This window comes from Gossypium raimondii, chromosome 12 (assembly GCF_025698545.1).
Source record: "Gossypium raimondii isolate GPD5lz chromosome 12, ASM2569854v1, whole genome shotgun sequence".
NCBI lineage: Eukaryota > Viridiplantae > Streptophyta > Magnoliopsida > Malvales > Malvaceae > Gossypium > Gossypium raimondii.
In genome coordinates this window covers 48,174,731-48,197,964 of record NC_068576.1, presented here as the reverse complement: position 1 = coordinate 48,197,964, position 23,234 = coordinate 48,174,731, and the positions used below count along the sequence as shown (strand labels likewise).

General features: G+C 32.8%; 3 protein-coding genes and 1 non-coding gene across 4 annotated transcripts; 3 read left to right on the top strand and 1 right to left on the bottom strand.

The window, feature by feature from the left end:
* Window positions 1-5,472: 5,472 nt before the first annotated feature.
* On the top strand, window positions 5,473-8,717 carry LOC105764639 (pentatricopeptide repeat-containing protein At1g74600, chloroplastic). The gene has a single exon (XM_012583297.2). The coding sequence runs from the start codon at window positions 5,585-5,587 to the stop codon at window positions 8,270-8,272; it is 2,688 nt and encodes an 895-aa protein (XP_012438751.1). The 5' UTR covers window positions 5,473-5,584; the 3' UTR covers window positions 8,273-8,717.
* Window positions 8,718-9,758: 1,041 nt separating this feature from the next.
* On the bottom strand, window positions 9,759-13,016 carry LOC105764641 (putative pentatricopeptide repeat-containing protein At1g74580). The gene is made up of 2 exons (XM_012583298.2): window positions 12,602-13,016; window positions 9,759-12,272 (listed from the first exon to the last, which is right to left on the bottom strand). The coding sequence occupies exon 2, from the start codon at window positions 12,165-12,167 to the stop codon at window positions 9,888-9,890; it is 2,280 nt and encodes a 759-aa protein (XP_012438752.1). The 5' UTR covers window positions 12,168-12,272; window positions 12,602-13,016; the 3' UTR covers window positions 9,759-9,887.
* Window positions 13,017-13,340: 324 nt separating this feature from the next.
* On the top strand, window positions 13,341-13,421 carry TRNAL-AAG (transfer RNA leucine (anticodon AAG)). Its single transcript has one exon. It is a non-coding gene; the product is annotated as a tRNA-Leu (tRNA).
* Window positions 13,422-17,561: 4,140 nt separating this feature from the next.
* LOC105764642 (protein PHYTOCHROME KINASE SUBSTRATE 1) lies at window positions 17,562-19,459 on the top strand. Its single transcript, XM_012583299.2, has one exon. The coding sequence runs from the start codon at window positions 17,714-17,716 to the stop codon at window positions 18,803-18,805; it is 1,092 nt and encodes a 363-aa protein (XP_012438753.1). The 5' UTR covers window positions 17,562-17,713; the 3' UTR covers window positions 18,806-19,459.
* Window positions 19,460-23,234: the final 3,775 nt, after the last annotated feature.

Sequence of the window (23,234 nt, the reverse complement as noted above, 5' to 3'; positions counted from 1 at the left end):
TGACAGATCTCTTAAATCTAATAATTTTGTCTGAATTTCAGTAGTGAACCTGTTTGGTTCAAAGAGTTCAATAATTTTATTATTAATCTCTTTGATTTCAACTTCAGCAGTATTTGTATATTCATTAATAGCAGTCCAGCTGATTGCTAGATCTTCTGCTAAATCATTAATATCAGAATTTTTTGTCTGAATTCTAAGACAAAGACACTCTTCTATTAGAGGGTCTGTAATAGAAATAAAGTAATTTGGTTTAACTTTAAATCCTATTACTCCAGAATGTAAATTAGACTGGATTCCTCCAATAAGTGCTTTTATTGGATTATCAAATCTTTTATCTAAAAGGACAGCTATAATAGGAATATCATGACCTCTTCTGAATAAAGCTCTAATGGTAATCATGATTATGCCTAAATGTATATATCTAACCTAAGGATATTTCTTTCTAATCCTCTTAATTTTTTCTTTTGTAAACAAAGGAATTTCTGTTAATCCTCCTCTAGTATCCTTAGCAACTGTGTTACCGCTAAGTTTTTCTATATGTCTCTGTGTCCAAATTTTGAACTTAGAGATCTTATATATTTCTTCTTTAGAAATATGATTTTTATTAATTTTTTCTATCATTTCATCAGAAAAGTCCTTTTCTTCTCCGATCAAATTTCCTAACTTAATATCCTGTGTTTCAGGATTTGGAATTTCTTCTAATTGTTTATTAGAACTGCTTCCTATATTAAACATAAAAATATATTCATCGTTACTATCGAATCTGTTTTATATTAACTCATATAATATTTCTTCAAGATTTGTTTCCTTTTGAAAACATATTTCTAAATCTTGTTCTTCTAGACTTTTAATCATTTTTCTAGCTTTTTTCCCTTTATTAGGACAATTACTAGCTATATGACCGTCTTCGTCACAAATAAAACATTTACAAATTTGTTTCTTTGGTTTGGAAGTCATTTTCCTAACCACTTTTTGGTTTTACCAGAGAATTTTTATTACCGATTTTCATTTTCTTAATTTATATTTTTTACGTTTTTTATAAATATTTGGATATATTTTCTTACATCCAAATTCCCATTCATTTTCTAATATTTTATTACAATATTTATCACTTAATTTATGCTTAACTTGTTTAGCGACTTTACTTTGCAGACAATGTAAAGTTATTCTTTCACGTGCAAAGTTTATCCTATTTCCTATAGAATCTAGATTTTCTATTGGAAGACCAGATGATTTATCGTGCTTCTCTATATAAGATACATATTTGTTTATACATATCTCATCCTGTAGGGGGTAGTTTATGAAAATATTGGTTTTCCAAAATTCTATATTTTCATTTTTAACTTTGATATTCATGAAGAAATTTTTAGAAAATTCTTCTAAATATCTTATATCACATAATTTAATCTTAGAAAAGATATAACTAGATGTACTATCTTGATCTTTTTATCATAATAACCACAAAATTCTGCTTTTTAGAATTAAGGTTAATCCTTTTAGAAGATCTTTAGGGGTTCCTATCTGGTTGATTAATTGCCCATTTTGTTCTTTACCTTTCTCAGATTCTTCCCATCTTCTGAGAAATTGTAGAACATCTCCTTGAAATGTTCCAACAAAATAATTTAAAAATTTTTCTTTTGACCAATTATTGTTGTTTACAACAATAGTCATAGACTGTGCCCAATCATCTATAATTTTTTCATAATTTGAAATAGGAGTATTAGTCAAATCTAAATAGATTCCTCCTTGGGCTACATTTCTTTTATTTAAATCATCTATTCTTTGTTGAACAGGTTGATTAGAAGTTTCTCTTGGGTTTTCAGGTTTTACTTCATTAGTAGCAATATTTTCGGTTTTATTACCAAAAATTCTAATTTTATCACTAATTTCAACATCTTTATTTAAATGTCTAAGATAATCATCTGTTTTACTATCTGGCTCTAATTTCCTTTTTCTATATGGATCTGTTGGTTCAGTATCCATAGGTTCTGGGATATCTATATTTTCTTCTTCAGATGAAGTGGTTTCTTCATCAGAATTATAAGCTGAGACTTTTATGTCTTCATCCTGATCTGTTGAAGTTTTTTCTTCATCAGATTGTTTCTTATATAATTATGTTTTTTCAGAATTACTTGAACTACTACTATCATCATATTTTAACATATAATGATAATTAAACATACTAAATAGATCTTTATGTTTTTCATAAAGTTCTTCAATTAGTTTGAAATATTCAACTCTTTCTAGTTGATCATTACTATTAGTAAATTTTTCTTTCCAATGTTCTATAAGGGTTTTATAGGATTGTAAATCATATTCTTTTGTTTTCATCTTTTTTACGTTTTTTATGTTTTTTGTAATTTTTTAACATAGAAGTCGACTCATCGGAAGAAGTGTTTTCTTCTTCAGATAAAACTAAAATATGATCTTTACCATTACCATAGCATAAAGGACCTAAATCTACATCGGACTCGATATTATTATTGTAATACCCGATTTTGGCCCGGGTAAAAAGGCCCAAATACAACAAAATTACAAACGGGCCACAAAGCCCAAAACCAAATTCAGTGGCCCAAATTCAGTGGCCCAAACCAAACAAGGCTCGAAACAGACAGAAACCCTAGGGTTTCCCATAGCGCCGCAAGCCTCCAAATCAGCCCCGATCTTCACCTGCACGAAAATGGAAACAAACAGTATACGGAAATAAAATTAGAGATTTGCAAATCAAATCAAAAGAAAATAGATATGGTTTCTTCTTTTATTCTTTTTCATATGGCTATATAAAGCTATTGTTAAGACTGTAAAAAGGATCGGATTTTGGGGGAAAAATCAATAAAAAGCACTATTCTTTACAACACAAGAAGAGAAAAAAACGAAATCTAAGGTTGTTTTTTATTCTGTTATTTATTTATTAGTTATTATTTGTTTATACACTTTTACAAAATAAAATAAAGGAGGGAAACGCACCGACGTTAGGGTCTGTCGCGCCGTTGGAAGGCTGAGGTCCGTCTCCGAGGACAGACGGTCAGAAGTCGAAAGGCTTCTAGTTTTTTTTGATTTTTTTTCGTCGGTTTCCAAAGGATTTGAGCCCCGATCTATACCTGGATAGGTTGGGAGGGCCGAATAGGGAATTTTCCCTTTTTCGGCCACCGCACACGGCGGTGCCAGCGCCGGAGATCGGCGGCCGGCGTGGTGGCTGGTGACCGGCCGGTGGTCGGACTAGAGGACCGGTGCCCGGAGAAGTAGGGAGGATTTTTGAGATTTTTTTAAGTTTTTTTTGTAAGGAATGAAAAATAAAATTTTTGATTGAAATTTGGCTTAAATAGGCCAATCAAAACGGCGCCGTTTTGAGGGGAGGATCCGCGCGTCGACCCGATCCGGACCCAGGATCCACGTGTTTTTATGCGGAGGGGCAAATTGCACTTTTAGCCCCTCCGCCTTTAAATGTCTTTATAATTAGGTTTTTTTTTATTTTTTAATTCGCTCTTTAATTTATTTTAATTTCAATTTAACCCTTCCTGAACGACACCGTTTTAGAGGAGAAGGGAAAATTGCCCTTCCAGCCCCTCTCTGTAATTCGCGCGTTCAATTTGGTACTCCAGACTTCATTTATTTGCGGATTCACCCCTGATTTTTTACTTGCTACCCAATTTAGTCCTTTTTTTCCATATTTTTTCTTAAAATCAGTATTTCTAATTTTTTTTAAATATATATGTATATTTGCTGTTTTATGTACATATTTTTAACGAATGTTTTTATATATACATATATTTTGTTTTTATGACAATTTTTTTATATATATTTTACGTATATGTATATATTTAGTTTTTAAAACAATTATTCTTTTATGTCAATAAACACGCATATATCTATTTTTTATTTCTAAAATGCCTAAATACCTATTTTTTAACACATATTTTATATGTATATATATATTTTAAATACATTGTATATTTTATATAAACTTTATAATCTAGAATTCTACATGTAAATTCATATATATGCCTCTTATTCCTCATAATTTCAATATATATTATAAACTTTTTATTCTTTATTTATTTTGTTTGTTTTCTTCATTCGCTATTTTTATTACATTCTTGTTTTTATTTATTTTGCATATTTATGTGATATTTTATATGTTATTAGTTATTTTTGCCTTTATATTAATTTTATTTCTTTACTATTCATGTTATTACACCATTGATTTATTTATTATGGTACTTGTTTTGTAACAATTATGCATACGTTCAATTTAACATTACATGTTTTACTCGATTTTTTTAAAAAAAAAAATCAATCATACTCTTTCAAAATGGATATTCTTTAAATCAAAATAAACTCATTATTGGGAATTCAACACGTTGTGTCCTAACGTATTGGATGTGACGTATTGATTTCTCGAAATGAAGATTTTTTAAAAAAAATCATGAAAGAAATATTCCGAGTTTGAGATTCTAAAGGAATTGTGCCCTAACGTATTGGGTGTGATTTCTTAAATCTTGGATAAGTGGATGTTCTTTTAAAGTAAAGGAAATATTCCGAGTTTGGGATTCTAAAGGGGTCGTGCCCTAACGTATTAGGTGTGATTTCTTAAATCTTGGATGTATGGATGTTCTTTTAAAGTTTTATTGCATAAGTATTCTGACCTAATTCATTTTGGAGGAAATTAGAATGTTGTGCCCTAACGTATTGGGTGTGGCATTTTTGCTTCTCTGAATTGAAAAGGGTTTTAATATGCAACGTTTTAAGTTTTTTTAAAAGATTATATTTTTAAAATTTTCGACCTTAAGACCTTAATTAATTAACTAGGTACCAATTTTTGGGCATAATGAGGGTGCTAATCCTTCCTCATACGTAACCGACTCCCGGACCCGTTTTTCTAAAATTCGTAGACCAAAGTCGTTTTAGGTGACCCAATCACACCTTAATAAAAGATTGGTGGCGACTCCCAATTTTAATTTTTTAAAAAGTCGACAACCTAAAACATTTTTATTTTTTCAAAAAATGGTTTCGATAATTATTATTTAAGACCTGATCTAATTTATTATTAATGCTAGTTAATATTTCTTTAGACTCATGGTTTAAGTCTAAATCTTTTATATTACTTAAATTATTTATTTTTTCTTCAACTGAACTGACCTTACTAAATAACTTACCAAAATAAAAAGAAGTCATATCAACAAGACTATTTATACCCTTACTCAGAGATGAAACGTTGTTTTCGTTTCTAGAGTCTATATGCGTAATATGATCACAAGTTTTATCTTTAAACTGACACTCGATTTGTTCCATAATGTTTGTTTCTGGTACCTAAGACCGTTTATTATCTTTATCGTCTTCAGTCAACGCCTAAACGTTCTCCCTGAACTCAACGGTAACAAGAAGAAAGAATAACAAATATATGGATTTTGAAACAAACAACTGTGAAACAAACAAACTGGCGCATGAGACCAATTCGGCGATCTTGACATTTAATGAGACAATTGTTGCGTTATATTATATATAACGTAAAATTATAATTTGGCTGCTGGTAAGTAATGTAATCTCACAAGATCAAACAACCTCCATAGGTTCATACTCAGAAATGCGTTCTGTTCTGAATAAACAATTTCATACTCATATCTCTTACTCTTCTTGTAAATGTATCTCAACTCTCGCAGCCATTGAAGCCCCATCTATATACAGCGTAGAAAATGATAAAACAAGTCCAACTTTTTCTAGTGCTTCTAACTTTGTCATTGATTACAGAAGATCAAGAAACTATGCAATTAAAAGCACCAAAATTTTACATGCCCATTTACTCAAAACGTCAAAACTTCAAACATATATCTTTGTTGCAAATAATTTGCTTGATAGGTACTGCAAATGGGGTTCAATGGAAGAAGCTGTCAAATTGTTTGATAAAATGCCTGAACCAACCGTAACTTCATGGAATACTCTGATTTCTGGCTTTAATTACAACAAGTTGTTTGAGAGTTCTTGGTTATGGTTTAGCAAAATGTGGATTTCCGGTTTTGAACCTGATGAGATTAGTTATAGAAATGTGCTTTCGGCTTGTGTTGCTATGCAAAGTATTAGTTTTGGCAAGCAGGTTTATTCAGTTACGATGAAAAATGGGCTTTATTCGAATGGGTATGTTCGTACTGGAATGATTGACTTGTTTGCAAAATGTTGTGCCTTTTGGGATGCTTTGAGGGTGTTTTATGACGTTTCAGGTTGTGAGAATGTGGTCTGTTGGAATGGTATTATATCTGCAGCTGTTAGGAACGAAGAAAATTGGATTGCTTTAGATCTTTTTGTTCAAATGGGAAAGCAGTTTTTGATGCCTAACAGTTTTACCTTCTCAAGTGTTTTGACTGCTTGTGCTGCACTCAAAGAGCTTGAGATTGGAAAAGAAGTTCAGGGGTGGATAATTAAATGTGGTGGGGTAGATGTCTTTGTGGGAACTGCCTTGATCGATTTCTATGTCAAGAGTGGAGACATGGATGAAGCTGTGAAGGCATTTTCATGGATGCCTACGCGAAATGTTGTTTCTTGGACTGCTATAATTTCTGGATTTGTGCAGAAGGATGATTGTATCAATGCCCTCAAGTTTTTTAAAGAAATGAGATATATGAACTTGGAAGTAAACAACTACACTGCTACTGCTGTGATTTCTGCTTGTGCTAAACTAAACATGATTGAAGAGGCAACACAAATCCATTCATGGGTTATAAAGAGTGGATTTTGTATGGATTCGGTAATAAAAGTTGCTTTGGTAAATATGTACTCAAAAATAGGAGTCATTGGTATGGCCGAAATAGTGTTCAAAGAGATGGAAAGCATAAGGAGTTCCGCAGATACATTAGCTGTGTTGATTTCTTCTTTTGCTCAGAAACAGAGTTCTCAATATGTAATTGAATTGTTAACGAGAATGTTAAAAGAGGGTGTGAGACCAGATAGGTTTTGTACGTCTAGTGTCTTTAGTGTGATAGAATGTCTAAAACTGGGGAGGCAGATGCACTGTTACACTCTTAAAACTGGGTTGATCTTTGATCTTTCCGTTGAGACTTCTCTTTTCACAATGTACTCCAAATGCGGTACTTTAGAAGACTCATTAAAAGTATTTCAGAGTATGCCTGTCCACGACAATATTTCATGGGCTTCAATGATTGCTGGGTTTACAGAACATGGCTATGCAGAACGTGCTGTTCAAATGTTCAAAGACATGCAGTCTGAAGACACCAAACCTGATCAAATGACTCTAAGTGCAACTCTTTCCGCATGCTGTTCTCTTTGTTGTCTGCGTAAAGGCAAAGAAATTCATGGCTATGCAATCCGTGCAGGTCTTGGCAGTGAAGCACTTATTTGTAGCACACTTATAACTGTATACTCAAAATGCAGAGCACTACAATTAGCAAGAAAGGTATTTGACATGCTTGTCCAAAAAGATCTTGTATCATATTCATCCTTGATTTCTGGGTATGCTCAAAGTGGTTTAGTTCAAGAGGCAGTGTCGCTTTTTTGTGCAATGATGAACTCTAATTTGGCCATAAACTCTTACACACTTTCATCCATCCTTAGGGCTTGTGCACTTCCAAAGAAATCAGGCATTGGGACTCAACTGCATGCACTTGTTATAAAAGTGGGCTTAGATTCAGAAGTTTCTGTTGGAAGTTCACTTGTTATGATGTATTCTGAACGTGGGAGCATTAAAGATTGTGAAACTGCATTCAACGAGATAGATAAACCTGATTTGGTAGGTTGGACAGCTATGATCTCAAGCTATGCTCAGCATGGAAAAGGTTTAGAGGCCCTAAGAATCTATGAGGTCATGAAGAAACAAGGAATCAACCCTGACCCTGTAACTTTCGTTAAGGTTTTATCTGCCTGTAGTCATAGTGGGCTGATTGAAGCAGGTCACTACCATCTTAACTCAATGGCCAAAGACTATGGGATTCAACCTAATTGTCGTCACTATGCCTGCATGGTTGATATTCTTGGTCGGTCTGGGAAATTGAAAGAAGCTGAAAAGTTTATAAACAACATGCCTATTGAGCCTGATGCCTTCATTTGGGGAACACTACTGGCTGCATGTAAAGTACATGGAGATGTTGAACTTGGAAGGCTCGCAGCCAAAAAGGTTATTGAGTTAGAACCAAGTGCTGCAGGAGCTTATGTTTCCTTATCTAATATCTGTGCTGACATGGGTCAGTGGGAAGGAGCCCTAGAGATCAGAAGCCTGATGGAGGGAAGCGGGGCGAGGAAGGAACCTGGTTGGAGTTCTATGTGAATTATCTGACTCCAGTATATTCATTGTTCTTCAGCTAGTTGCTTGGAAATCTGTACCCAAAGATGCACATCAGTTTCTGAAAGGGGGGTAAAAATTGTGAAAATATTCTGGCCCTATAGTGAAATTTGATGTGGCAGATGGCACTTTTTCATCCTGATAATGACATGTTAAAGACGATAGCTCTTGATTCTAACCATCTTTTCTCAAAGGAGCTTGTAAATGTTGGAGCTAACGATGCAATATCTGCAACAGTACATGCTAAGCTGTTGGGAGCAAAACTTATGTCTTCAACTTCAAGGGTAGAAACTCGTTACTATGTAGTTATTTACTTCTTTTCTATCTACACTGCATATAGCTGTTTGGTCTAAGGAATCAACCGAACACCAAATATTATTAGGATGGTATTTTATATTTTACATTTTTATATAAATTTATAAAAATCAATTTAAACCCATAATAATAAATTAAATATATATACTTATCATTTTAATCAAAATTTATTTATTTATTTATCACATTAATTTTTTTATAAATATTTTTATTACATTTTTCATTCACATCGTAGGTATGTCATAATGTAGTCAGATATTTTATAATCTTTAATTGAGTTGGTGTCTAGAGTAAATTGAGCACCAACTCAATTAAAATGTTTTATCTTTTTATTTTTTATTTATATAAAATCAATAAAAACTACGTAATGAGATTTGGCCATTAAATATTACGATTTTCAATTCTTTTTAACTTAACCATTTAAACATAGTCGCATATGAAGTTTTAATGAAAATATTTTTTTCTCGAATCTGTTGTAATTTAATGTATATTACATCACTATAATCATCTAAAAGTTAATGATTTTGGTGCAAAACAAAAATTAAATAAAATTTTAAGGCTGGTTCCTACGTCAGAAAAATATATGATTGTTTTAGTATGTTAACCTCTTCTCTTCCAATTTTTTTGTTTTAGAAGGGTGTTTGAAAATTCAAACAAAATTTCATTATTTCAGAATTTACATAAATTGAAATTCCAACTTGAGACATTAATTTTACTATTAAATTGAAGACTGAATGTTATGTAAACTATTTAGACTTGAATGCAAATGTATATTTTTTTTATTAAAAAATCCATAATTACGTAAGATTCTTGGAATGTGGTATTATTGTCAAACCGTATCTAACATGGAGTCTTTTAAGCAAAATGGAAAAGCAGTATAAAGACTTAGGGTGAGTTTAGATGGGCGGTGTGTTTAGCTGAGGTTAGTGTAAAAATAGCGGTGGCAGTGAAATTAGATACTGTAACGATACTGTAGTGTGAGATAAAAAGTAAACTAAACACACCGCACCCAATCTCCCATCCAAACCCACCCTTCGACAGCACTTCGTGTATGGCTAGTTCTCATTTCATTAAGTTCCAAGGTATTGGTTATTTCTTTTCCGTTTATTATTAAAGGGTTTTTTTCAATAGTAAGGGATGCTTGAAGATAATGGCATAGTAACTTTAACTTATAAAAACACATAATTGATGATTGTAATGACATTTTACTACGTTTATAATAAAAACATATCTTTATAAATTTGTGATTCAAAACAGTATACAATCCTCTATGAAAATTATGATATTACCCACTTTGAAGCTTTTTTAGCAGCTTTTTATCTCTAACTCCATCATGAAGAAGATCATATGCATAATAAGTTATATGACCCTTTTTCAACAAATCTTCTACAACTATCTTAGGAGCTGCAATTTCCTTCTTATCTGACTCGAAAATGGTGTTCACGATCTCAGGAACAATGCCCTTTTTCACCATAAGGTGGATGAGACCAACTGCATTATTAACCCTATTCTCTATGCAAAGACAGTTTATAACCCGTCCGAATGTAGTTAACGATGGAATGAACCCTTTCGTAACTTTTTCCAGAAGGAAATCATAACCTGAATCAACTATTCCCGTTTTGCAGAAGCCATCGATCATAACACGATAAGTGTAACTGTCTGGGGTACAACCATTTTCACCCATTTCATGGAAAAGCTTTTCAGCCATATTAATCTTTAGCTTCTCAGAAAAAGCATTGATCATAATATTGTACGTCGCTGTTGTATGACAAACCTTGTATCTTTGTCCCATTCTTCTAAACAGTTTATATGCTCCATCCAGGTCTCCGTTATCACAAAATCCATGGATCAGCGTGCCAAAACTAACGATATCTGGAGAAAGACCCTTCTTTTCTATTTCCTCGAGCAAGTCCATTGCTTCGTTAACTTTTCGAGCTTTACAGAGGCTCTCAACAAGTATATTGTATGTGATTACATTGGGAATGCACCCTTTCTCCATCATGGTTTTAAAAGTTTCCATGACATCTTCGGACTTAAAAGTTTTACAGAGGCCATTCAGCACAGAGTTATATGTGATCACATCAGGAATAACATCATAGTTCCACATTTGATTTAAAATCTCAACTGCATTTTCCACTTTCAACTGCTTACAGTATCCATCGATCAAAGTATTAAATGTAAAAATATCCGGAAGGTAACCTTTCGCAATAGCATCATTCAGTAAATTGTTAGCATCAGAGACACACCCCATCTTGCATAATCCATTTATAACTATATTGTAAGTCCATATGTTGGGACTGCAGCCATTTTCCGACATCTCATTCATCAGCTGCAAGGCTTGCAAAATCAGCCCCTGCAAAGACAACCCTTTGATAAGAGTGTTATACATAATAATATTAGGTTTTAATCCTTTCCCCAAAGCCTCATTAAATACAGCCACAGCACGGTCTGTCTCACCATGCTGGCATAAACCGTTAATTAAGGAACAATAGGTGAATTCATCGGGAATAAAACCCTTGAAAACTGCATCGTTGAGAATCTTATCTGCATCTTGTATTATGCCCAATTTGCAATATCCATCAATGACAGCATTGTAGGTAAAACCATCTGGCTCCAAACCTTCATTCACCATTTTATGCAAAAATATTTCAGCTTCTACAACCTTGGCGCTCTTACACAATCCACATATTAAGGTATTGTATGTAACAGTATCTGGTTTCAGACCTTCCTTAGCCACACCATTCAAAAAACTAACGGCCTCATTTAGTGCACCTTTTCTGCAAAGCCCTTGGATAAAGATATTGACTGTAAACAAATTTGGAGACACTCCCCTCTTCATGACCTTGTTCAGCAGCTTTTCGCTTTCTCGAACATTCCCCTTCTTGCAAAGAATGTGTATAAGTTTATTAAATGCGGTGATATTTGGAGCAATTCCGAGCTTAAGCATCTCATCAAACAACTCATATGCCTCAATGTGATGGTTCTCTTCAAAAAACCCTCCTACTACGGTACAATAAGCTGCTGCATTTATCTCACATCCTAGCATAGGCATGTTTCTAAGAAGCCTCAAAGCAGCATGAGGCCTCTTTGTCCTACAAAATGACTTTATCCTAATCGTAAAAGTGTACACGTCGGGGATGATCCCTTTATCTCTCATTCTCATATACACCTTGTGCGCTTGATTGTAATATCCATATTCAACCAAAATATTCATGATTGCATTATATGATAGAACTGTCGGCTCACAATTATAAAAATCCATCCTTTCAAACACATCGATAGCTTCCTGAACTTTCTGTTTGCGTCCATAATTTCTCATGCACCCGATATAAACTCCTTCAAGCAGACTGTTGTCGACATTCAGTCTCATCTCTAGCAGTACCTTCTCCATAGCCTCAAATTCCCCATGAAACCCAAGCTTGTCAATCATGCACTTATAGGTTAACAAAGTATGCTTGAATCCATCTTCTTTCTTTACTGCATTGAACATTTGAAGCGCTTTGAGCGGATCCCTTTGGTGTTTTACAACTGCAGCTACATGTTTGGGAAGCAAAGCAGGACTCATTCCAAAACGAGAAATCTAACACAATATAATCATATCCAAACCTATTAAGCCAATTAACATCTGAAGGCGTTCAGCTTTTCTTCTCACATTAAGCTATGGTTTATCCTAAAACAAGAAAAGAAATTACCCAAAAGATATGACCATTAGTTTGTAATTCGAAAAACCCTAATCCAAAATTAGATACTCTTTTCAGGAATGAAAAGCTCTAAACTTCAATGATTAACAGATATAAAAAGGAATCAAATCCTTCAATGCTAAATCTAAGATAATATGGGAAACAAGTAAAGTAAGCAAATGGGTTAAAAAAATTGTCCGCTTTTCTTCCACTTTCTCAGGAAACAAATAAAAGCAGCAATGCATTAACTACTCGATATTAGCATAGACAATAAAAAAAAAAAAAAACTGAAACATAGAATTAAAGAAAGAAGGGATACCAGAAAAAAGTTACAGCATTTGTAATGCCCGAAAGTAGCCAAGAAGAGATTGAACTCCAATTTGAATTGGCGTGGCTGAAGGGTATTCCAAAGGGAGAAAAGGTAGCGGGAGTTTCAGAATTCAACCCAATCAACGGTTCAGATGTCGCTATTTGAAGCTTAAATTGGTACCCATTTCGTATACTCAATCGAACGGCAAGCAGGGTCATATAAAGTATCTCCAATTTTCATTCTTTTCAACTGCGCTTTGAAGAGCAGGAGAAAGGGAAAAAATGGCTATGGTGGAAGGGTGCGTGAAAGTAGAGACGGGTTTGGATTTGGGTTGGGATTGGGGTTGGGGTTTGGATGGAGAAATCATATACCTGTTATTGTGAGATGGCTCAGCCCCAACACATGCATGTTACCTTTTAATCGAGTATGGTGAGAATTTTCTTCTTTTGCGCGGTGACTCTTATGAAGGTTTTAATTGATTTACCATTTAAATTTCAAGTCTTTATGTTAGTTCTCTAAGCAGCCATAGCAAGTATTCTAATGAATTGAAAATGCACAAATCACTTAAAATCCAAGTTGAATTAATAATATGTAAATTAGCATTAGAGATCAGTATCTTGCTTATTGCTAATGTGACACATGGACTGTTATATCATTAAAGTTAATAGATGTAAATATTTACATTCATTTTTTTTGTAAATATTTTTAAATTGTTTACTATATTATAATTATAAACATTGACAAAGAAGTTGAGATGGCCGAGTTGGTCTAAGGCGCCAGATTAAGGTTCTGGTCCGAAAGGGCGTGGGTTCAAATCCCACTCTCAACAACGTTATACTGTTTTTATGTGATTATGAATTAATCGTACTTACAAACTTCGATTCTATTTTGTTGTTGAATTTCGTTAAAGCTTTGATTTTTCATTTGAATTTATGTTTAAAGTTTCTTCAATGACTAGCATTTTGAGCAGCCCATCTTGTTTAATCAAATCCACTCTTTTCACTAATTTGTTCTTAGATCAAGCTAATGGTTTTTCTTCATTCTATATGCCCATATGTCAAAGTTTACCAATGCTACGATGTTACTCTAAATTAATTCTAGTTTATTTTATATTATTTTTACTTAATTTACGTATTATAAAATGGTACATAGACTTATCTAAATTAAGTTTATATACAGATCATTTAGATTGTAAATTCAAATATTATAAGGTCGATGTTAATTAAGCAAATATAAAAGAATTTATTGTATCTTGTTGTGGGATATCATACCATTTGAGATAATGATGCTAGACACAAGCACCATAAACAACTCACAAACTCTTTAATTTGAGACATTTAAGGCTTTTAAATGTGGTTGAGAAGACATTTGTTATTCTAAAAAAAAGTAATTTGCACATCAACATCACCTTAGTATAAAAAAATTAGGTTGGATCATACTAGCATGTTGCATGTTTCATAACTTCAATCATACGTGGAATTGAAATGATTCATACTTTAAAAACTACATGAAAGAATGAGATCTTGACTCGACCAAGAACAAACAAATGACGATAAGAAGCATATGTTAAATATTAAAAAGGGAATAATCCAACAAATCTACTATAGAATATGTACAGACCCAATTTCTGCCCGGCCCACTAACAAATAACCCAATCTATTACAGCATTAAACCCAATTACAAAACCAGCCCTAACCCGGAGCCCAAACCAAAGGCCCAATGACCAAGGCCCAATTTCACAAAAAAATCAGCCTAGGGTTTCAGAAACAGAAACCCTAGGCGCCGCACTAGGGTCTTTGACCCTTGGCCTTCTGACAGCGCCGAATCTGCTGACTCTTGGCCTCTGCCACCGCCACTGTCGTGCCGCACCTGCCACCATCCCATCGCCACTTGCACCTACAGAGAAGAAACAACAAGAAAGACAGAAACAGACCACAAAATCGGGGGGGATTTTTTCTTCTTTTTTCTCTTTGCTTTCGGTTATAAAAACCGATGATTGTAAAACAATGGGGTTCGGCCCCTCTTTCATGATTTCAAGAAATAAAAAGGCAAAGAAAACAGATTCAAAAAGCTCTTTTTCGGTATAAGCTTTATTTTTTTTCTTTCTTTTCTCTTTATTTTTTTCCTTTCGTTTGCAATCGATTTTTTTATATTTTTATTTTTATTTTATTTTTAAACAACGTATAAACAAAAAAAAGTAAAAAAAATACCTTTTTTGAATTTTTCGGCCACCGTGTACGGTGGCTCACTTATTCTGTTCTGGCGACGGTCCTCACGGTTTCAGGCATTGCCCAGAGAGTAAACACAAAGGGGAGAGGATTCTGGTTTCTTTTTTGAGAAAGAAGAGAAAAAATGAGCTTTTTCTAAAAAACTTTAACTTTTATACTGTTAACAAAATGACGTCGTTTTGGGCTTGGGCACCAATAGCCAAAACGACGCCATTTCGTGCTCGACCCGATCCAGCCGACCCGCCTGCCCAAGGGGATCCGCGTGTTTTTGATGGAAGGGATAATTACACGTTTAGCCCTTCCGCTCTTTGATGCTTTTAAAATTAGGTTCTTTTAATCTTTCGAATTTTGCCTGGAAATGTTTTGTGTTTTCAATTTAATCCTTACCCGAACTACGTCGTTTTAAAGGAAGGGCAATTTGCTTTGCTGGTCCCTCCATGTTTTGTGCGTATTCAGAGCAGTTCCGCCCTTTTCGTTTATTTGCGTTTTGAACCCCCGAATCTTGTTTTAATGTTTAATCTAATCCTTTTGCTATTTTGTTTATTTTTCTAACAAATTTCATATTATTATTATTATTATTATTATTATTATTATTATTATTGCTTATATATATATATACGTATATTTTTTTATTTAATATATATACTTGTACAAATACTTTTTTTGTAATATATATACATATAAACATACCTATTTTTATAATTTATTTATATATGCATATATATTTATAATACACGTACATATTTCTAACTTTTATATATATATATATATATATATATATACGTCTTTTACATATATATATTTATCACTTTTTATAGTTTTTATGTATACTTATTTACATATTTATTTATTTATTTATTTTCATGAATACATACACATACTTATATGTTTTTTTATGTATATATTTCCATATAATTTACATATACAAATTCATATTTTTATATATTTTATAATTCATACATGTACATATTTGTATACTTTATAGCTTAAAACTATCTATATATATCTATATGCATTTTATGAATACATGTATATAAAACATACTTTTATACATCTTTCATAATATATATACGCATATGTGTATGCATTTGCTTGCTTACATGTTTATTTACAATAATTTTAAAATGTATTCATATATATATGTATCTTTTTTACATTTACATTATCTTATTTATTTCTTTTTGTTTATTTCTTTATTTGTATTCATATTATTTAGAATGAATGCTTTAATATTATTGTTTGCATGTTTGCCATGGTGTATTATATTAGTTTGTCTTTTATTTATTTTATAGCCTTTGTTTTATGTTACTTATATTATCATCTTTATCATTGTTTTACATCCATTTTCACTTGGGTTTGCCAAAAAAAAGCGAAAATTTTTAAAATATAAGTAATACTCGGTATTTGGGATCTTCGAGAGAGTCGAGCCATAATGTATTGGGTTTTGATTTTCTTCGTTGAATTTAAATAATCGAGATTACTCTTTTAAAAATGATAAAAAGCTCGTTATCAAGAATTCAATACGTTGTGTCCTAACGCATTGGATGTGACACGTTGTTTTCTCGAGACGAGGATTTTTCGAAATAAATGCAATATTCAATGTTCAATATTTTCAGAAATTGTGCCCTAACGTATTGGGTTGCAATTTCTTCATTTGATTTAACCAATTGAATATTCTTTTAAACTTTATTACACGAATCTTTTCAAACTCAAGTTTTAAACGATATCGGGAATTAAAAAAGGATCGTGTCCTAACTTACTGGTCGTTATCCCTTTTTTAATCCAAGATAATTAAACATCTTTTAAATAAGTAAATTTTGACATTCATTCGCGTATCGGGAATTCGAGACATTGTGTCCTAACTTACTGGATATGATGCTTTCTTTCTCGATTAACGTGGAACGTGTCCCTTTTTTCTTGAAAATTTTCAACGTTTTAATACAAGGATCGTATTTTTAAAATTCTTCAAAGTTCTCAATTTTCGACATTAAGACATTAAGTGATCAACTAGGTACCAATTTTGGGCGTATCGAGGGTGCTAATCCTTCCTCGTGCGTAACCGACTCCCGAACCCATTTTTCTGAATTTCGTGGACCAAAATCGTTGTTTTAATAAAATTAAATCGTTTATTAAAAACAACCACTTTTCAAGTTGATCCGATCACGCCTTATCAAAAAAGGATTGATGGCGACTCCCGTTTTTGTTTTCATTTTTCAAAACCCAAGTCGACCCCGTTTTTCATCCAAAAAATGGTGTCAACAGAATAATTAGATAAAATTGCATATAATATATTTTTTGTTATTCTCATTGGTAATTGTATTATCAATTGTTTTTTTAAACTAAATTTGATTTTAATTATTGTACTTAATTAAAAATTAATTTTTACAGTAATTAGTATTTTAAAATAAGTTATATAAATGTATAATTATAGTTTGTAGTAAGGAATTACCAAACAAAATCAAAAGATTTCAAAATGATATCATTTAAATAATATTTTACTCCTTAAATTAATGAGCTTAACTAACTCCACTAGTAGTAGACATCAAAGAAGAAAAGAATAAGGATAAGTAGATTAGGAGCCTGTGACTTTTTCTAAACGTAATTTAATAAAGTGAACCGATATAGGGGAGACGTGTCAATCTGTTAGGTGTCCATATCTACAGTAAAAACATGTATTTTGTTTTTAACAAGCTATCAAGAAATAGTCGTAGAATGAAAAAATGAAACTAGATGTAGTGAGCAAAAAGGTGATGAATTGTCATTCAATGCCCCAAGCAAGTAGGACCTCTTAAGAAGCCAAGTGACCTCCACTTCTCTCCTTAAATTAGTTTTGGGATTACCACTTTCGAAATACTTCAAATTCAATCCATCAAGTTGATCCCAGTTATTTGAGATGATGGACGGTGAGAAAAGGAAAAACACCAGTCTCGGTGACGTCTCCTTTTCTTCTTACCTTACCACCGCAGAAGAGATCTTTGTTCATAACTTTGCAGAACCTGGGAATAGGATTAAGCATCCCCAAGTGGGTGAAATCAGTGTATTTGGAGCTGAAAATTACTTCAATATGAAACTCGATGATGGTGATGATGATCTGCTGCATCCGGTGGGTCCACGCCGCTGGCCTGGGACACCCACTGCCAGTTCCGAAGCAAGTTGGAGTAGCCAAAGCGTTTTGCTACCAAGTTTCACGGGGAATCGATCCGTAAACAAGCCAAAAAGGGTTGATGGAAGGAGCTTTTTTTTCTCTAATCTTAGCTGCACCGGGTCTTGTTCCGATGGGAAATCTGTTTACGTCAATCAGATTGTTGATCATGGAAGGGTTCATGCGAAACAAGTAAGAAGGAAACTGATGGAATCCAAAGATAAGTTTGATCAGAAGAGTGTGGGTTCTAACAGAGAAGTGTGTTTCCGATCGCCGGTTCTGAAACTCAAAACACAATTGGATGATCCACGAAATTCCCTCGAAGTATTCGGATCCACTGCGATGAAGAAAGGGGACATAACCAAGAACCTCGAAACGAAACTGTCCTTGTTAACTTGGGATGCCATCCCAAATGCCCCGACCATTTCATCTGTTTCGAGAAGTAGCCAAGCAGGCGATGATGTCGAAAGCGATTGCAGTTCAGATCTCTTTGAGATTGATAACATATGCGGCGATGGTCCAGCCGCGTTGTTCGCAAGGCCAAGGCCAGGGCATGCTTCGGATGGCATGTCTAGCTGCATGACACCACCGTATGCACCGAGCGGGACCAGCGTTGACTGGAGCGTCGTCACCGCCGGTGCAGCGGACTGCTCATTCGTTTCGGATTATGATGTAAAGAAACCAAACGCAGTCGCCACCAAAGTGGCGCAAAGAAGCCGATCAGGCGGGATACTGGGGTGCAAGAGTCACAAAGCAGTCATGGTTGCTGAAACTGCATACACAAGAGACGGAAAAACGAAGAGTCCAAGCAGCATAGTACCTAAAAAGCTTTTTCCATACTGAGATGGGTAAAGCAATGACGATTAAGGAAGAAGATAGCTGAAATCGTTACGTATGGACATAAATTTTCTTTTAATCATGTAGTTAGTTTGTCAAGAATATTTTACATGTGTTTTGGCTTTTCAAGTACTGATTGTCTATACAGAAAGTTGAAGTCCATATAGGTTTTGTGTCACTAAAATGCACAACAGCATGGAAACATAAGAGGAGAATGTGAAGGCAAATTGGGCCCGAAAAAGAAGGTTAATAGACCTACACTTTGGTCCAATCAGTTTACTTTTTATTCAAGTTGCTTTTTAAGAAGCCATCATTTTGATCTTTCCCTTCCTTGAAGAGCCTACAACAACAGACCTCATTTGCATTGACATTTTATTCACAACAACATGAAGACACGCAAAAAGTGGGATTATATTTATTTGTTTATTTATGTTGTAAATAAAATCCCTAGTCCCACCTCCCGGTTTTGCCATGTCGTCTTGTCGCTATGTTTGATGAATTACAATTGCAACCCTTCCATTATATGTAGTAGTTGAACAGCTTAAGCTTTCGGTATTGCCTTTGTCACTTAATGTCTTGTTGTTTTCAAACAGTACATTGCTGTTTTAATCTTTCTTCAGTTTACACAGTGCATTGTTGTTTTCAAGCACTGTTTCTTCACCTGTGTCCAAACATTGAACTTTGTACTCAGTCTAGTAAGCATGGTTGGTTTGCTCGAAAACTCTTTACTAGCCAACCAACCTGAAAGGTGGCTAATCCAGATTTAGTTATGGTTCAAGTATGGTGCAAACTGAATTTGCAAACAATAGGATGAAAATTTGCCAAGCTCCAAAAATTGTGGCATATATCACGATCCCCTTGATCAGAATGGAAGCTGAATGTTTCAATGGTGTTACAAATTTTAATGATGAAAACTGCCAAGAATGTTTGCCCACAATCACATCTTTCAAACCCATCAACATGCATGCTGCAACAAGTTAGGTAGACTCATAAATTCCATGCCCATCTTGATCCAATTCAAATTCAAATGAAAACATTTTATTTAAATTTAACTAGAAAAACATACTTTTTAATATTTTATTGTTATTGAAACAATAAGATTGGGCGATGGGTTGAATCAGACTTGATTTTTGAAGTTAGACATAAAAATATATTAACAGTAGACAACGATCCGGCTTGGTCCACGGGGACAAGTGGATCCCATTGCTTTGTTCTCTCATTTTCAGTCAAAAACAACACAATATTCATTCATTCTTAGTTTTTTGGGATATCCTTAGGTCATATCACCCAACAGCCAAACTAAGATGAACTACATGCTCAGTGGGGTTGCAAACGAAATGGATGCATATTTATCTCAAATTTTTATTGTTGTTATAGGCTTCGTAAATTTAAATTTTAGTCCCTTTAGGAATTTGATCCTTCTGTTTTTTAAGTTTTAAAATTCAAATTCAATTATTAATGTTGTTCTTTTTTTTTTGTTAAATTTGTTGGGTGATATTTTGAAATAATAAAAACCACTCACTTAGTAATCATGTAACTGAAAAATAACTTTGTAATAACCATAGATTTAATAAAATAATTTTATCAGTTGAATGAATTTTGAAATTTAAAAGGAATTAAATTTCTAAAACTAAGAGTACATAAACTAAATTTCAAATTTATAGAGAATACAAAAATTATGACATATTTTAACCAATTGATACTATGAATTTGCTAAAGTAAGCAAAATGGTGGCGGAAGGGCCAATATAATTCAATTCTTGAACTTAGTATTTTTTTCAATTTGGTCCTTAAATTTGGATTCATTAAAGTGTGATGATGTGACACTATGAAATTGTACTATATCATCATCTGAAAATTTTAAAATATATATCTTAAAATGTCACTCCATCATACCTTAATAAAATCTAAATTCAAAGACTAAATTGAGAAAAGTTACTAAATTTTGAAACTAATGTAAAAAAAGAGAGAGAGAGAAACTAGGACCAAAATTGTGAAGTGATTAAATATTACTTTTATCTCGAATTGAAATTATTAGAAGCTGAAATGCTAATAGTTGGCATTGGACCACTTAGAGCTCAACCATTTATGGCCACTATTTTAATAATGTAGTATTATTGAGCCGTCAGGTATGAGAGGTATCAACACTACACAGATAAACACTGACTGAATTTTCAATTTTCAATCGAACAGCTTTTATAACATTTAAAGAATAGATATAGATAATGGTTATAAAAAAAACACCATCAAATTGCATAAAAATTTATTTATATTAATATTAAAATACATAAAATATCAAATCTGATTATATATTTAATCGAAAAAAGCCAAAAAGAGTTGAGAAATTGGCCAGTACAGTAGTTGTGGAGCAAGCAGAATATGATAACATAGACTACATAGTTGATGAATGTCTTCAACTGAAAACACATAAAAGAGGTTTATGTGAACCATAAAGATTGACCCCCACCACCTGTTCTTCCTCTTAAACCTATTTTTTATTATTACCATACCAAATTAAATAAAGGATTTTAAAGTTATATGCTGACTTTTTAATAGAAATGCCAAACCTGACTTTTTTTAATTTCCACATCATTAGTTGTTATTTAGATAATAACAGCACAACAAACTTTTCACTCATTATTCCAGCTAAATCTGGTTTGTCTCTCTACTTTGGTGGAATAGGCTGATGGTCATTGTCCTTAGTCTCTTCTATCTCTTTACCCTTTCAGCTTCGACATCGTGGTTCGCCCTTGGGCTAATCACACTCAGAACAAGCCCCACTGCAACCCTGACGGCAACACTCCCTAGTCTCACCTCCTGACCAGCCAGGCAGTTTACCCAAAACTAAATTACGTATTTTCTAGGTAGATTTTCAATGCAAATTGGACCTTTGGAACTAAAATTCAGCGGAACCCATGATGAGGTGCTGGTTTGGGCTTGTGATTCTATAATTTCCTTTTGCGAGTAACAAAATGGCTTAATACTTACTTTAGCCCTTAACCCATACTCCTTTTACATTTCGTTATCTAAATTTTTCCTCTCATAATGAAACCATTATTTTGTTGCACAATGTAGCAAAATGTATGATACATTGCACATCACCTTTTATTTTTAATATTATGTGTATTACATTTATTTAAAAATTAAAAAACATATTATATATAACTTTTAAATAATTCAAATTTTCATTTTTAAATAAAATTTTAAAACATATAAATGTAAATTTTAAAATTTATAATTTAAAATTTAAAATAATATACAAAATTCAAAATTTTATGAAAAAATAAAAAAATAGGTACAATTCAGAAAATTTAAAAAACCTCTAAAATTTTAAATATATATTTTAGCAAAACACCCAAAATATATCAAAGTTATAAAACAATTTTAAAACAATGAAAATGATAATGTTCACACATTGTCATTTTTATGGTTTTTAAAATTATTTATTTTTCTTTCAAGTTCTCAAGTTTTAACTTCAAACCAAAATTTTCTTCTTCAAATCAAAATTTTCTTTTTCAAATGTAGCACATTTAAATTTGAAAGCCTTTATATCATTTTTCAAATTTTCATTTACACTTTCAAAATTGTCTTAGTTTTTAAAAGAATATCATTTTCTACTTTGAGCTTAGAAATTATTTTTTTATATTTGGAATTTATGGTCTCAAATTTCAAAGCTAACTCATCAAAAGCATCTTGTAGCGCATGTAAACTTGGTATATTCTTATGATTTTGTTGAATGAAATTGTCATCTTGATAGGTTATATGAAAGTAACATGAATTGGTATGTTAAGTTACATATAGCATATAATATTCATGTTATAAATATTTGCTCACTTTGTTGGTGTTTTTAGTGTCATGTTCTAGCCAAAGTTAGGCCAAACTAAGGTAGCTTTAATGCTTACTGTAAAAATAAGGTAAGCATAGGATTTCCTATTTGGGCTTACTAAGTATTCTAAATACTTACTCTCGTTGTTTCCTTCCCTTGTAGATTGTCACCTTACAAAACTTGTTAAGTCAGATTAGTAAAGAAGCATACACTATCAAAAGACAGCAGATTGGTGTCTATTTTGTGTTTAGACATTGTGACATGTATATAGTACTATCTTGTTGAGTAAATGGTCAAGGTTGATGCCTTTGTGATTGATGAACATAAGTTTTTTGTATGGTTTTGAATGCCAAAGGTTATGAGTACATTAGTTGGAATATCTAGGTGGATGAATGAATTTAGAAATGGTATATATAATATTTATATAGTTAAGCATGTCATATAGTTTGGTACGTGCTTGATCATTTCAAGTCAAGTTTACTAAATTGCTTGGCTCTTAATTGCATATTGAACATGTTTGAGATGGTAAATGAAATAATTAATGCATGAATGATTGAATTGGAAAATTGATTAGGTCTAAATGATGAATGTGTATTGAATGTCATGTTAT